The following is a 15,718-nucleotide window of genomic DNA, read 5'->3' as shown; positions in this document are numbered from 1 at the left end:
ACCTCAAGTCAAGTCAAGTTTATTTGTCACATACACATACACGATGTGCAGTGAAATGAAAGTGGCAATGCCTGCGGATTGTGCACAAAAAAGAATTACAGTTACAGCATATAAATAAAGTTACTATAGTGTAGACAAAATTTAGTCTCTGGAGTTATAAAAGTTGACAGTCCTGATGGCCTGTGGGAAGCACCTCAGCACCATTCCCAAAAAATATCCCAAGTCTAGATTAAATAAAGGGTAAAGGATTTTGATGTTCTTTCATTGATCTGTAGAGGACTGCTCAGACAAATAAACAGTACAACTCTGAGAGGATAAAGAAAGGCACAAGGTGCTGGAGTAACTCAGTGGGTCAGATAGCATCACTGGAGAAAATGGATAGGTGACGTTTTGGGTCGGGACCCTTCTTCAGACTCGGAAAATAAAGTTAATTTGATTGTTGAAGAAATTCTTTATATTTCACTGCATATACTTTATATCCACTAAGGGTGTTTTTAAATATTTACGATAGTGATTTTCCTTGTCATCCTTTCCATTGTGTAGGGAGCAATGTAATAGATTAGTTAGTAATTGCATTATAATTATAAAGATAAGAAAATGAACAGTAAATAGCAATGAAGTATAAATCTAAGAAGGGAAAATGCTGGAATAGTTACTATCTGGAATCTTATTAATCTCGATTACTAATCATTCTCTACATATGCTATACAGATAAATCACTCTGGAACAAAAGAAATGTTAGTATTTAGCACAGAGCACTCATGGGGAACAAGTTGAAAGGAGCAACATTTGTCTCTGATGTGATTTCATACCATTGCCCCAGAGTCAAACTTTAGCAAGCTATTTCATCACAAATGACAGTCCAAAGAAGTTTCAAATTATGCAGCATAGATCTGACATTTAATAGCCAATGTCAATTCATCCTTTTTTTTTCAGCGCTGTGAACGTTGTCAGAAATCCGGGGCTACTGTTGGCTGCTGCCTTACATCTTGCCAGAGTAACTATCACTTCATGTGTGCTCGAGCAAAGAACTGTGTCTTCCTGGATGACAAAAAAGTCTACTGTCAGCGGCATAAAGATCTGGTCAAGGGAGAGGTAGGTTCAAGGTATATGAGCAATTTACCTCAATAATTCGGTCCATCAACAGAAGTCAAGTCAAGTCAAGTCAATTTATTTGTATAGCACATTTAAAAACAACCCACGTTGACCAAAGTGCTGCACATCTGACTAGGAAAAAAAAGAAACATACAGTGGCAGGCAGCCAAACACAACGGCGCGGCCATCTTGAACAAAATGTTAATTCAATCACCCACAGTCCAACAACAAAAGCATTAAATAAGCATCAAAATTACACCCCCCAAAAAAACCCCCAAAAACACAGTCCAACAATAAAAGCACTAAACAGGCACCCAAATTACCCAACCCCAAAAACCCCCAAAACACAGTCCAACAATAAAAGCATTAAATAGGCATTCAAATCACACAACCCCAAAACCCCCAAAAACACAGTCCAACAATAAAAGCGCTAAACAGGCATTCAAATTACACAACCCCAAAACCCCCAAAAACACAGTCCAACAATAAAAGCATCAAACAGGCACTCAAACCACCCAACCCCAAAAACACACAAAAAAAGAAACATCCATCAAAGAAACATCCATCACAGTGAGTCTCCTCCAGTCCTCTCCTCACTGTGATGGAAGGCCACAATGTCTTTCCCTTCTCCCGCTGTCCTCGCCCGCAGTCAGGTTGTTGTGGTTGCAGGCCGCACCGGACGGTCCACAGCGGGCCAAGCCCAAGGCGCGTCGCGTCGCAGCCGCTCCCGCAGCCTCCGAAGACGGCCGTCTCCGCCGATGATAAGTCCGATCCGGGGCGGGCGAACACGCTGCTGCCGCTGTTGCTGCACGTCGGGGCTCCCGAGATTGAAGCCCCCGCCCAGCAGAGAAATATCCCGCGGCATATCTTAGGCCGCGCCGGACGGTGAAATGTCCGCGACCCAAGCCCCGCGATCCGGGGCGGGCGAACCCGCTGCCGCTGCCGGAGCTCCCGATGTCGGCATCCACGCGGCCCGAGCCTAAGGCGAGTCGCAGCCGCTCCCGCAGCCTCCGAAGACGGCCGGCTCCGGTGGTGATCAGTCCGATCCGCGGGCTCTGCGAACCAGAGCCCTGGAGGCCGCCAGCTCCAGGAGTTGGGCCGATGGTAGGCCGCAGCTGGAACGGAGACACGGCCCAGAAAACAAAGGTCGGGTCTCCGTTCGGAAGGGACACATATTTACAATGTTACAGTTTCCCCCTCCCCCCCACATACACACATAGTACACAAACACAAAAACACCACATCACAACTACAATTAAGACAAAAAAAAACAACAAAAACACAAAGACAAATGGACCGCAGGTGAGCCGCAGCTGCTAGGGCAGTGCCGCCATTTTGCTAGAGCCGCATCTACTGGCAGTGCAAGTCCCAAAGAATAGTTCAATGGAGTAGGGCTGATAATGAATTGGAGCAGGAGAACAGTGTTTTTCTTCAATTTGTTAACGGAAAAACCTTCTGAATGCTTGAATTTGTTTCAATCAAGAAATTAACATAGCATTTAAGACCATTTTGCCATCAAGCTGGTGCTACTGGATCTTTCATGAGAAACAAAAATATGTTCTTCACCCACTTCTGAGATTATTTGATTCTCATAGTGCTCAGAGTGTAGGATTTGAATAGGATGGAAAAGTGCTGTTGATGTTAGACATTCAGCTTTGATTGTATTGGATCCTAGTCTGTTTGGAGCATCATTTTGGAATATTTTCCATCTTAATAACTTTTGGGAGGGAGTGTTCCAGATTTCCAGTGTTCATTAGAGAAAGCACTCATTTCTGAATCCCCCCCTGGCCTACCATTTCTGATTTTTAAGCATTTACCCCTTATTTTGGATTATCCTCCCTGTCAACCTCAATCAATTCAAGCCTTCATAGACCTTACGTTACCAACATGCTCAATGTCACTTTAAAAGATTTGGCTAGATTTGTTGGACAGGACTTGCCCATTACAAATACTTGCCCATTACTTTCTGATCAGCTGACTTTTATCCAAATACTTATCCACCTGTCCCAAATAAGAGTTAGGAAAATAGGGATGTAAGTACTTAGGTCAGGCAGCATATCTGGAGATAACCCGCTGAGTTACTCCAGCATTTTATGTCTATCTTCGAAGTAAACCTGCATCCGCAGTTCCTTCTTACACGGGGCTGTAACTACTATTTGATATCATTTATGATATTTACAACTTTCCAATCTAAGATAATTTCTAATCAATATGGATTTTAGAATGTTGATAACTAGCATGTGAACAATTGTCTCAGCTGCTGACAGCACTCTAATATCGAAACTGATGTTCCATTAATCCCTCCACTTCTGACCTCAATAGTTTCTCTTGGCATTAATGATTTATTTCTAAACTTGTGCTGAATCTAATTAGATTCTCCCTTGGATTTATTTTTAGTTTCCTTGCATAATGGGATTTTTATTCTCATATTCTTCAAATGAGGACTGGTAGAAATGTAGTTATTTAACAAGCCTACCTACTTTTGAATTTTAGAATATTTACTCCAAATACTGTTAGGAAATCCACAGAACTTTGTTTTTCTCTTGATATATGTGTAAATTGTTTAGTGGGGGCTTGATATTCATAGCAAGATTTTTTTGCCGTTCTTATCATCTTGTATACCTTTCATTATTTATATCTCCCAATTCAATTTCTGCCGCCTTTTTTGAAAGATCTACTCAGTTGGTCTCACTTCTTTTCCTGTCGTACTCTTAGTTTTCCCTTGCTGAAATTGATTGTATCCATTTGTGACAGTGTGGAGACAAAGTGATGCACGTGCACATACCAATATCACTCTGAAGCAGCTGGTACAAGATGTCTGGAAGTATTTCTGTGGTTGAAGCTGATTTGTTTTCATTCATATTGTCCACTGATAACAGGGTCATCGTAACTTGTCTTAATTGTGTTGTTTGAGAAATACACCACGGCTTGCATTAATTTTTTTTGTCAGAAGTCTGGATAGTAATTTTAGAGCCTTTAGTGAAACCTTATTATTATTTTGTTTTGCAAGCTGAATGTGGTGTTTAAATCTATTTTCTACGTGAAGTGAAATGCTATGTGATTATATGTTGTAATGTAACATACATCTTTGTTAACAGACTGTTGCTGAGGATGGATTTGAGGTGTTAAGGAGGATTTTTGTTGATTTTGAAGACATCTCTCTAAGAAGGAAGTTTCTGACAGGCCTGGAGCCAGAGAGTATCCACATGATGATAGGTTAGTATAATGTCAAAACATTGCATTTAAACAATTACAGTATGTGAATATTAGGCAGGTGAACAAATGGAGGAGGGCACCTGTGTGAGAATATAGGGACAGGGTTAGGCTGGACATCATTGGGACCATAGCTGATCTCAGATCTGACTCTAAAATATGCACCGTTGTCAAATATCTCTGAAATAGAACTTTGTTAATCAAAGATATTAGTTAGTTCTGCTATAACATAACTGTGTTCCTAAGAAACCTTGTATAACAGAAAATCGTGTTATAAAGACAATTTTGCCAATGGGGAATAGGTGTTAAGAGTTTCTAAATCGCGGTAACAAATGTATTTTCCTGCAAGATTTTTTTTAATAAGTTTTTTTTCAATGGCAATGTTTATGTTTTTGTTACTTCAAGCTAAACGCTCTAAAGGTTGTATGTTACATGTTTAATAGAGGATTGTTGCACACATGCAAATAAACAGGATTGCAATCGTCTCGGGTGGTGGAAGTCCCAGAAGTGTTCTTAAGAGACACTGGTGTCTGATTTCTTTTAGGAGGTTACATATTTCTTTGTCCCTTATACTGTTTAAATACAAGGCAACATTGTTCTGCTTGTCAATGTATAAGTAGCTTTTTAGTGGTTCTCCAGTTGCCAGTAGAAAGTGTGTTTGACCCACGTTATACAAATAAGATACAGGGTCTCAACCCGAAACGTCACCCATTCCTTCTCTCCAGAGATCCTGCATGTCCCGCTGAGTTACTCCAGCATTTTGTGTCTACCCTAATTATAACATTTTAAAATCACTCATTGTTATTTCACCTATGGAGTCCAAACATCATTTTGGTAAATTTTCATTGCACTTTCAAGATATGATTCCCAAAACTACTGTTTGGTCTAACTAACCAAGACCGTGTTTATCTGCAGCATTATTTCAACACGTGTTAATTCTTCCCCAGAGGTATGCTGAGTGAAGGTCAAACTCTTTTCAACAGCCAGCTTCTGAAAACATTTTAAAATGAATGGACTTTCACACAGAATTGCATCGGAAAATTAAAAATTTGTGGTGAATTGCGTAAGGCAATGGTGAATCTACAAACTTTCTGAGATGAACTATGTGGATTTGTTGTGGTGAAAGCTCGAGTACGGCAGTCAGTCAGAATAATGGTGCATTTTTGTGAGCATGACAGTCAGGTTTAGTTTAGCTTATTGTAGTTCTTGCTGCACCTGTTTCAACCAAACTATTGGTATTATAAATCATGCTTTTGGTGAATTAAACCGTATTTAGATTTGCTTACCAGATGTAATGCCATATACATGTATTATCTGAATCCAGATCACCTTTTTTTTGAAACTCATGAGTAGGAAGTATGAGCATGACTTCAGAAGTTTGTATATTGTGGGCAGCTAGGGGTGATTCATGTAGAGTGTGGACCACGGGCAGAATGGCCACGGTATATTCTATGTAGTTCCTCTCTGCAGTTCCTAGATGTCCGAGATGCATCATCTAGAACTTAATTTTACGGTAAATCACTGAATGATTGCACTGCAAAAGAGGAAAAAGGCATCTGTGACTGGCTGACGTCTTGCAGTGGAGTAAACAACTGTTTGAACTATTTCCCATCATATTAATTTTGTTCCATCATTTAATCTAGGTTCCATGACAATAGATTCTTTGGGGATACTCAATGATCTTTCTGACTGTGAAGCAAAGCTTTTTCCCATTGGCTATCAGTAAGTTTTCTTTATGTTCTTAAGGCATGAAGTGCCGCGGGATGTTTTCTGTACACAGTTCCTCAATGTGGTTTACAAACCTGTTCCTAATTTCAGCAGCATTTGTTACTGCATGATACACCAGATGTCCATCGCTGCTCTGGCATTTGACAATGAAGATGTCAATAATTAATGTAAAAATTTCACTTTATCTTTAGTTCCTTTGGCTTGTTCTTATCTACACAAGCAGATCCAATTTAGATTGCTGTTGTGATAGGAAATACTGCAAAATGCAAATATTTAAATGTGAGATTTATTGTTCTAAATTTGAAATGTAAATAAATTTTTGTGTTGCTGATTTATCAATGAAATTATTAATTTAAATTTGTAAATGAGTTATAATACACGAACTTTAGTTCATGTTATGTGCAGAGGCCCCATTTGAAAGAAATGGGCTGAATTTGGAGATGTAACACCATATCCCTGATTCCCAATCCTGTGATCTCTATCAGACCTGTGGGAGTAGTACGTTGTTGCAAAATTGTCTTCAATTGCTGTTTGTTATCACTTCTTTATCATCACATCTGTCAATTATTTTTAAGATTTTAGTCATCATGGAAAAGAAATCTGGCATAAAAGTTGAAAGGTGTGGGGCTTTTAAGTTTGGTATCATTTAGCATCTGTCTTATGAATTGGTTCACCATCTTCCACTGTTTTCAGCCTTAGTCCAGTTGTTTATGTTGGACTTTGAGAATTCACCTTAATTGATGTACCATAAAAAAATTCAAATATGAGTCTAAAGTTAGCTCTTTTATTTTGTTGTTGGCCTGATTCTGGCCTGTTTTGATTTTCTCTCACATGTGCTTCTGATAACTGTTGCCATGTTATGTACATTTTCAGGTGCTCAAGGGTCTACTGGAGCACAACTGATGCTAGGAAGCGATGTGTGTACACGTGCAAGATCCTGGAACATAGACCTCCTCCTGTGGAAGCAGAAGAAAACAGCACTTTAGAGCACAGTGAAAACAGAACTGTTGTACACAATCCAAACAGTCCAGCAGGTACACAAATGGTGCAAGTATGGAACATTGTGTGTAGGAAAGAACATTGTTAGCATTTGATGTATGCTGTAACCACACGTTAGGATACTCAGCAGCCTAGAAGGAAAATATTCCTTGATAACTGACCTGGAATGTATCACTACGGTAGACCAGTCTGAAGCAGGGTTCCGACCCGAAACATCACCTATTCCTTTTCTCCAGAGATGCTGCCTGATCTGCTGAGTTGCTGCAGCATTTTGTGTCTTAATTATGGTGGGCTGAGTCAACTGAAGAGGCTCTTCAGATTCCTGTCTCAAAGTAATGGTTGCAATGTGCACAGCTCTGCAATCTCTTTTTTATTCCTGGCTGAGTTGGACCATCTTTCCTCTTGAACATGCTGCTCCAAGCTCTCTTGTCTTTGCTCACTGGGGAAATGTGACCGACCCTTGTGATTACTGATAACTCCAGCATTATAGGTAGCTCTGCCCAGAAAGAGAAACTTTCCTCAAGCTCTCAGGAGAAGGCTAAATGCTTGAATACCCATTGTTATAAAGGAACGGGGAAAGAAAAATAGATGCTTTAGGCAAGGTAGAGTCTATTTTAATTGTGCCCTTGCAATCTGAATAGCATCAAGTTACTTTACATTGTTGATTAAAGAATTTGCAAAGTAATTCAATTGTCAAAAGGTTTGCACTATAAAGAGTGACTACTTTTAAAGCGTGTACCTTGTGTCTGTCTGCCTTGTGAACCTCCTTCAGGCTCTTTCATTCTTCTGTAGCTAGTCTGTACAGGCAGACTTTATTTGTACATTCTATTTTCTTGGAATGTATGGGTAGACCATTTAGTTCCTTGAGTCCGTGATTGTTCTCAGAGTAATCCTATTTGTCCAATCTCCTGACTTATTTCCATGTAGCCTATTCTTTCTCACATGCCCATTCGTTGTGATTCTCCCACCACCCACCTGCATCCGGACACAAGCCAACCATCACATCTTTGGGATGTGGGAGGAAGCTGGAGCAACTGGGGAATCTCTTTCAATCACAGGAAGAATATGTAAACTCTAAAATGACTGCACCCAGTATAGGGATTGAATGCAAATTGCTGTGCCATGTGTCAGCAGTACTACTGTGCAGCCTAATGCTGAATTTGTAGAGATTCAGGGAGTGAATGCAGAGCACCCAGCTCCGAATATAGAATTTTCCAGGAAAATGCACACAGTGTGATGGAGAGATTGTTTTTGTAGATGGAAGTGGTACACAGGAGCAGCTGGTGGAGCCACTGCCTCACTGCAAATCTTTAGACTTTAGAGATACAGTGTGGAAATGGGCCCTTTGGCCTACCAAATCTGCACTATAACCTAATACTGGTTTCAGTCCTGACCTCGGATACTGTTTGTCTTCCTGTGACCGTATGCTTTTACTCCCAATGCTTCGGATCCCTTGCGTATCCTAAAAACATGCCAGTTGGTAGGTTAATTGCCCACTGTAAAATTGCCCCCCATGGCTAGATGAGTGGCAGAAACTGGGGAGTTGATGGGAGCGTGTGGAGAACAGAATAGGATGCAACTAGGATTGTAAATGGGTGCTTGATGATAGTCATGGGCTGAATGGTCTGTTTCTGGATTGTATGACTATGATGCTTCCTGACAGTCCATTGAAACTCCCATCGTTTATGTTCACGAGTGTGGCTGGGATAGGAAAATTTGGATCTGTACCTCTTTGAAGTCAGGTGAATTGTAATGTAATGAGATATCTATCTTGGCGGGAGGATCTTTGCCTCTATCAAACAGTGTGTCGTACATGGGCTGTGCATCGAGATGGCTTTATTGCTATGGTGCTAACTTGGTATCCCACTTCCCTTGGTTAAATGCTAACAATTAACTTGGTTTTTCCTTGACAGAAATTGACACACCAGAGAATCAAAACGCAGGTTTATCTGAAATACCAGATCATCATCCAGCCTCTCATGCATCTGGGCCAATACCTCCGAGATCGCAGCCTGCAAGTAGAACTTTGATGTCTAGCTTATGCTCATCACGTCGAATCACACACACAGGATCAAGACCACTTCCATCACCAGGTAACCATGCTGCATTGCACACACAGGAACATTGGGGTAAAAGGAAGAGGGAGTTGGCTATTGATGCCGTCAAGCCTGCCTCACTATTCAATATGATCATGGTTGAGCTGACCCAACCTCATCTTTGTGGCAGTTTCACAATACCCTCAACTTCCTGACCTTTCAAACAAATTAATCTACCTCCTGTGTTCGAGCCATGACAGCCATCTAGGATGGAGAATTTCAGTTTTAATTGACTGTCCTTGTAACCATGCCAATAGTGTTAGACTGCCCCACGCTTGGAAACATCTCAGCATGCTACCGTGACATGCTCCCATTCGGATTACCAGTTTCAGTGAGATTGGTCCTCCTGAACTCCAGAGAACACCTGTCTAATCCATTTTGAGCAGTTCACAATAGGACAGCTAATTGCAGGAAGTAGCTGAACAAATTGCTTCTGGATTTCCTTCAATGCTGGTATGTCCTTAAATAAATAGGCCAAGAATACACACAGTACTCCAGGTTTGACCTCGCCAATACTCTGTACAGCCCTTCTCTATTTCTTAACCTTTAGTCCCTTGCAATAAAGGCCATTGTACCATTTGCCACCTTAATTGCTTGCTGCATCTGTCTGCTGACCTTTTGTTTTTCATGAACAAGAACACCATCATCCCTCTGTTCTCCACTCTTTTGCAGTCTTTCTCCATTTTGATTCTTTGGCATGAGAGCTCTGAACATGCATCCATTACATCTATTTAAGGTTTTAGGTGGATTATTATTATTGGACGATTGGAATTCCAAGTTTATGGAGCTCAGCTAGAAAATAAAGATGAGGCCCACAATCAGTTCACCCATGATTTTTGAATTGCAATCTTGGCTGCAAGGGGTCTATAATCTATTGTTGAAGTATTACTGTATTTTTACTGTTTCTGATGTGATTTTTAATATACACTTTAGGATACTTGAAACCAAACTATGGTTTTAGACATGACGCAGGAGCAAAATTAGGCTATTCAGTCCATCCAGTCTAATCCGCCATTCCATCATGGCTCATCTATTTTTCCCTTTCAGCCCAATTTTCCTGACTTCTCCCCGTAACCTTTTGATGCCCTTACCTATCAAGTTTCTCTTATGAATCATTTTATGTATCGGGAATGTTGCTGTTAAAATGATAAATCAGCTTGTACGTTCACTTTTACTTGTTTTGGGGATGTGCCCAAAACATATTATTTGATGACCTGAATATAGCCCATTCCATTTGGATGAACCCTTTATCAACTGAGTTGGACATCCAGGAAATTATTTAGTTGGGCAATCTCAATCCGGCTGACAGGGTACAATGCTTGACATTTGGTAATAAATTGGCATTCTTACTTGGAGGGCTTGCTTCTGACTGGTAGTGGAAGGGATAATCTAATAGCCATTTCTCTTTTGAGATTAGAATTTAAGGCATATTAATGGTCATACATGGAAGGGATTTTTCATTGCCTCTGATTCAAATCTAATGTTCCTAACTGATTGATTCAAAGTAAATTTTACGGATTGTTTATAAAGACCACAATAGCATTTACTTGAGTTTAGAAGTTGGAGAAGTCATATTACTTAAGTGTTTAAAATGATAGCAGAATGGGAAAAAAATAAATACAGGGAAATTATTTTCCAGTCAAATCCAAAACAGAGTTAAAATTACAACTAGGTTATTCAGGAGTGAATGGGGAAGTTTATTTTCACACGCAGGATAAAATAAATTTAAAGTTGTTTGCACCTAAGCAGCCACGGAATCTAATTTAAAAAAATTAAAAACCAGAGATTGATGTTTTTATTAGGTAAGAGTTTCGAAGGATTGGCAAGGATAGGAGTGGCAATTCAGATGAGCTATGATTTATGTAATTGGCAGAATGGCTGGTCTGTTTGTGTTACAGATTCTTGGCACTAAAATAGAAAATAATAGTTGATTATTTTTCCAGTCCAGGCATCTTGATAAATATATGCTGAATAATTTATCATCTCTTTGTTTCTTTTTGAAGGGAGCCCCGCGCCAATGATTCATGAGAAAGTTACATTTGCTGATGCCCTGTTGTCGTCAGGGAGACGGAGCACCATTTCTAGGAGGCACAGTACAACATCAGTATCACCCCAACATTCCAGGCACAGGATGGCTTCCCCTTCCCAAATGGGCATAACATACATCAGGTCAAGTGGTAACATCAATACATCTCCACTGACCTCCCTCAGTGTATCTCCAGATACAGACACAGGAAACCAACCTGGTGAAACACTTCGTAAAGCACTTCAGTCAGACAAACTTGGCATTTCAGTCCAGTCATATACAAGCCCTTCTGGTCGACAACGAATCTGTAGTGCTGATTCTGTCCCTGTACATCACACAGGGGTTTCTCACGCATTGGGTTTACAGCCTAACAGGACAGAACCAACATGTGTTGGGCATCACATTTCAAAAGAGCGTCCTCTAACTTTATCTGGTAACCATTCTCATAGTGATACCAATGCACCTGCAAGTACGTCGGATGGTACGGTAACAACGTCAGTGTTGCCACTGACGTCTACCTCAGTTCCCACAGTAGCAGCTTTGCGTACATCACAGAAGGAAGCACGGAACAGCAGTGCGTTGCTAACCAACTCTAACTCTGTGACACCACTCTCCAAAGAAACTAAAACCTGTATGTTACCTTTTCAACAAAAGGATTCTAGAAGACCAAATGAGCAACATAAGGACACTGTGCATCCAGGAAAATCAAGCAAAGATCACATACACAATCAAGGTAGTGAGAGGATGAGGCTACAGTCTGCTGGAGTTAGCCACACCGTGGCTGCAGGGATTGAATACTCTCGGCCAAACTGTACAGAGAAGAGACCAGTCACTAAAATGTCATCGACTGATTTTCCCAAAAACAGTAGAATACAGACAGGGAAGCATTTTGAAGGAAGCCCATTTTCCAATTCTGCCTCAGATATAAAGGTTATTTCAAAAACATCCATCAATTCACTACTTGAAGCTGCTGAGAACACTCAAACTGTGGAAGAACCTAAACAGGTATTTGGTGACAAACCTGTCGGCACTGAACATTATCTCCCTGCTAATATTGGTGATGGTATCCAACCTCCATCTGACAAAATTAGGGCTGATATTCGCAAAAAGGAAATGCATGCTTCACAAAAGCAAGAAGTTCATGAATATTTAGAACCGGATGACCTGGTTGATGACGATCATGACGAGAGTGTGGCTACATCCATGTCAGCCAGTTCTCAGGAAGGTGATGAGACGTTGTCCTCCACGGTTGCACAACCTTCAATGACAGGAAGTCCAGAAAATGAGCAGGAAAACCTGAGGTGTCCAAAGTGCAACAAGATCTACAAACAAAGGGTGAAAAACCTTTTCCAGAAGCACGTGCTGCAGTGTGGAAGTCAGACTGCACAGGACGATGGTGATGGGAACAAAACGCAGGATAACGATTCAAACAAAAGGAGGTATCCTCGGCGCAGTGCTCGTGCACGCTCAACTACCTTCTTTGGGTTGACTCCCTTTTATGGTGTAAAATCGTACGGTGAAGAAGATTTTCCATTCTACAGAGACCCCTCGGGGAAAAAACGAGGAGAGCAATCAACTCAAGGCCAGGTGGATGGAGCTGATGATCCTAGTACATCATCTGATGAAGATATGGAATACTACTACAATTTCACAAGAACAGTTATCACATCTGATAGAGAAGGAAGACTTGAGCCATGCAGTTTCTTTGATGGTGAGGAAGATTGCCGCGTACCCAGGATAAGTCAACTCGATGGTGTCGATGATGGCACAGAAAGTGATGTTAGTGTAACCACAACAGCAGGTAAAACAACACAGGTGAACAAAGTAAAATCCAAAGAAAATGGAACTGAAAGCTTAGACCTTGATGGCGCCATTAACAGCGGAGCTGTTGATGGAGAAAAGGAAAACCATGGCATGAAAACAGTTTCTGACCTGAAAGGTAATGATTCAAAATTAGATAACTGTGTTCCAGTGAGTAGAGTTAAGTCTCAGGGGCAAGACTCCTTAGGGGAGGTGTCTCTCACATCATTAGACACTCCAAGACGGAGCCATTCCAACACGCCTTCTGAGAAAAATTTGCTGGATAGTTTCAACACCGACTTGTTGAAGGCTGCCAATGATTCGGACAATAATAACAGTGATGACTGTGGCAACATTCTCCCGTCTGACATCATGGACTTTGTACTTAAGAATACACAGAGCATGCAGGCTCTAGGGGAAAGCCCAGAGTCATCATCTTCTGAACTTATAACACTGGGTGAGGGTTTAGGCCTGGTGAGTAACAGAGGAAAGGACATGGGCAGTCTGTTTGAAGTGTTTTCCCAGCCATTGCCCAGCACAGAACCTGTGGAGAATGTTGTCTCGGCCTCCATTCCTGCGGAGGAGCCATTTGAGCTGCCCCTGGAGTTGCCGTCTGACCTCTCTGTTTTAACAACGTGCAGCCCGACTGTTTCTAACCAAAGTCACAGCAGCCTTACTGTTATTTCGACATCCCAGCTCGCCCCACCAGAAGATCAATCGGTACTGAATTTACCTGCTGCTGAGACGGTGGAGAAGGGGGTGACTGTGACTGGAGAGAAATCGGTGACAGTGAACGAACCTGAGGTTTCCCTGATGGGCCATCAAGTGGTGGAGCCGTCTGGAGAAAGCCACATGGCATCAGATCAGTTCATGCAAAGTCACATGGACACTGACCAACTGACGTCGCCAACCTGCACTCAGGTGGAACAGGGACTTAACCAGGATCTGACCGGGGTTGGCGCTAGCTCGCCAATTGTCCTTCCAGTATCTGTTTCACCTTCCGTGCTACCTCAAGGTCAAAAATACGTCACAAGTCCAGATAGTCCTGGGCCTGCCTCCATGGCAGGTTCTCCGGCAGAGAGTGCAACACCACTCCCTAAACCAGGCACAGAAAACCTCATTATTGTTAATCAACATGGACAGCCACTGTATGTTCTCCAAACACTTCCCAATGGAGTGACACAAAAGATAAATCTTGCACCTTCAGTAGGAAGTACACAAGCAGTTCTAGAGGCAAACAATACAGTTCTTGGGCAAAATGTTTCTATGGGATGTAGCCTAGCTTTGGCAACTGGTTTAAATGTTAGCTTGCCAGCTTCACAGTCAATATACACTTCTGCTACCATGACCAACAGCGGTGGCTTGATGACGTTATCACAACACCCTCAGTTACATTCCTTTCCGGGACCCACTGCATCAGCATTTCAGCCCAGCAGCACCAACTCAGCCTCCAGCCTACTCATCGGGGTCCAGTCACCTCCGGATCCTCAACTCTTAAGTTCTGAGCCCAGTCAGAGACCAGAGCTTGTCACTGCCATGACTTCCAGTCCAGGATCCAGCCAAGCTAAGAAAAGACCAATAAATAGACTGCCTTCTAAAAAGGGCAAAAAACTAGCGCCTTCGTACCAGCAAACATCAAGCTCTTCTTCAGAAATTGTACCTAACTTAACTTCTATTAACTTCCCATCATCGCAGGTGTCTGGAGGAATTGCTAGCCAGTCAGGATTAGTGGATTTGGGAGCACTTGCAAGCTCAGGACCCCAGCGGACAATTGCAAACATAATCAAGCATCCCAAACCTGCGGTGATGTATTTTGAACAGGCATCTTTGGCTGTGCCTCAGCTTCAACAAACACTGGGGACAGTAGGTTCCACAAACATCATTGTGCCAGAAACTACCCATTTGGCAGCCGGAAATGTATCGGGATTGGGATCAGGCCAGTCTGTTTTAAATGTTGTATCTATGCATGCAGCAACAGCCGCAACCAGTGCAGCAGCAGTAACTGGGCATATTCTGGGTCAAAGTTCAGTCACCCTTGCCGCTCCAATGTTGCTGGGGACAACAGACATTACTGGCTCAATCAGTAATCTGTTAGTCAAAGCTAGTCAACAGAGTTTAGGACTTTCAGATCAGGCAGTGCCGTTGCCTGGAGCAGGAATGTTTCAACAGCTGGGACCATCACAAAGCCCCAACAGTGGACCCCTGTCTCCAGCACAGAATATATGCCTACTGCCTTCCACTGCAGCAGTCATTGTTACACCCAGTCCATCTGAGCAGGAAGGGACCTGTCAGCTACACCATCAGAGAACTCCATTGTTGACAACAACTGCCCAGTTAGATGCTGTTTGCATTTCAGGTGGACAGATATCTACTACCACACTGAGCGTGTCGTCCAGTGTCATGAGCAACACGGTTGTCTTTTCAAACGCCGGCATGGCCACGCCAGCTCCAGTAACCTCTGTGTTGTCCTCTACCATGGACCAATCTCCTGTCAGTGGTGTGCCTGCTGTATCTCCAGGCTCCCCAAGAACCAAGCCCAGGGTAAAACGGGCATCATCCTCTTCTGACAAACTGAGCAATAAAAAGCACAAGGTGGCACATGTCATGACTGAATCGTGTGGAGGTCATCAAGATGTTCTGGAGTCTGATTCAGCCATTGTACCCTTGTCCTCCAGTCCAGGGTAAGTAATTTAGGTGTACAACAGGTAAATATTTTATTTAAGACACCTTTTAACAGATCTGAAGATGCCACAGTTCTATT

General features: G+C 42.1%; 1 protein-coding gene across 7 annotated transcripts in view; it reads left to right on the top strand.

Moving 5' to 3' along the window:
* The window catches only part of kmt2a (lysine (K)-specific methyltransferase 2A), a 108,731-nt gene that overhangs the window by 69,884 nt on the left and 23,129 nt on the right, over nt 1-15,718 (top strand). For all 7 annotated transcript variants that reach the window (XM_078426766.1, XM_078426767.1, XM_078426768.1 and 4 more), the window contains exons 22-27: nt 937-1,095; nt 4,194-4,311; nt 5,952-6,030; nt 6,910-7,070; nt 8,949-9,128; nt 11,135-15,638. In XM_078426766.1, coding sequence (XP_078282892.1) covers nt 937-1,095; nt 4,194-4,311; nt 5,952-6,030; nt 6,910-7,070; nt 8,949-9,128; nt 11,135-15,638 — 5,201 coding nt within the window. The remainder of the gene's footprint in view (nt 1-936; nt 1,096-4,193; nt 4,312-5,951; nt 6,031-6,909; nt 7,071-8,948; nt 9,129-11,134; nt 15,639-15,718) is intronic.

Source organism: Rhinoraja longicauda, chromosome 32 (assembly GCF_053455715.1).
Source record: "Rhinoraja longicauda isolate Sanriku21f chromosome 32, sRhiLon1.1, whole genome shotgun sequence".
NCBI classification, from domain to species: domain Eukaryota; kingdom Metazoa; phylum Chordata; class Chondrichthyes; order Rajiformes; family Arhynchobatidae; genus Rhinoraja; species Rhinoraja longicauda.
This window is presented reverse-complemented; position numbering and strand designations above follow the sequence as displayed.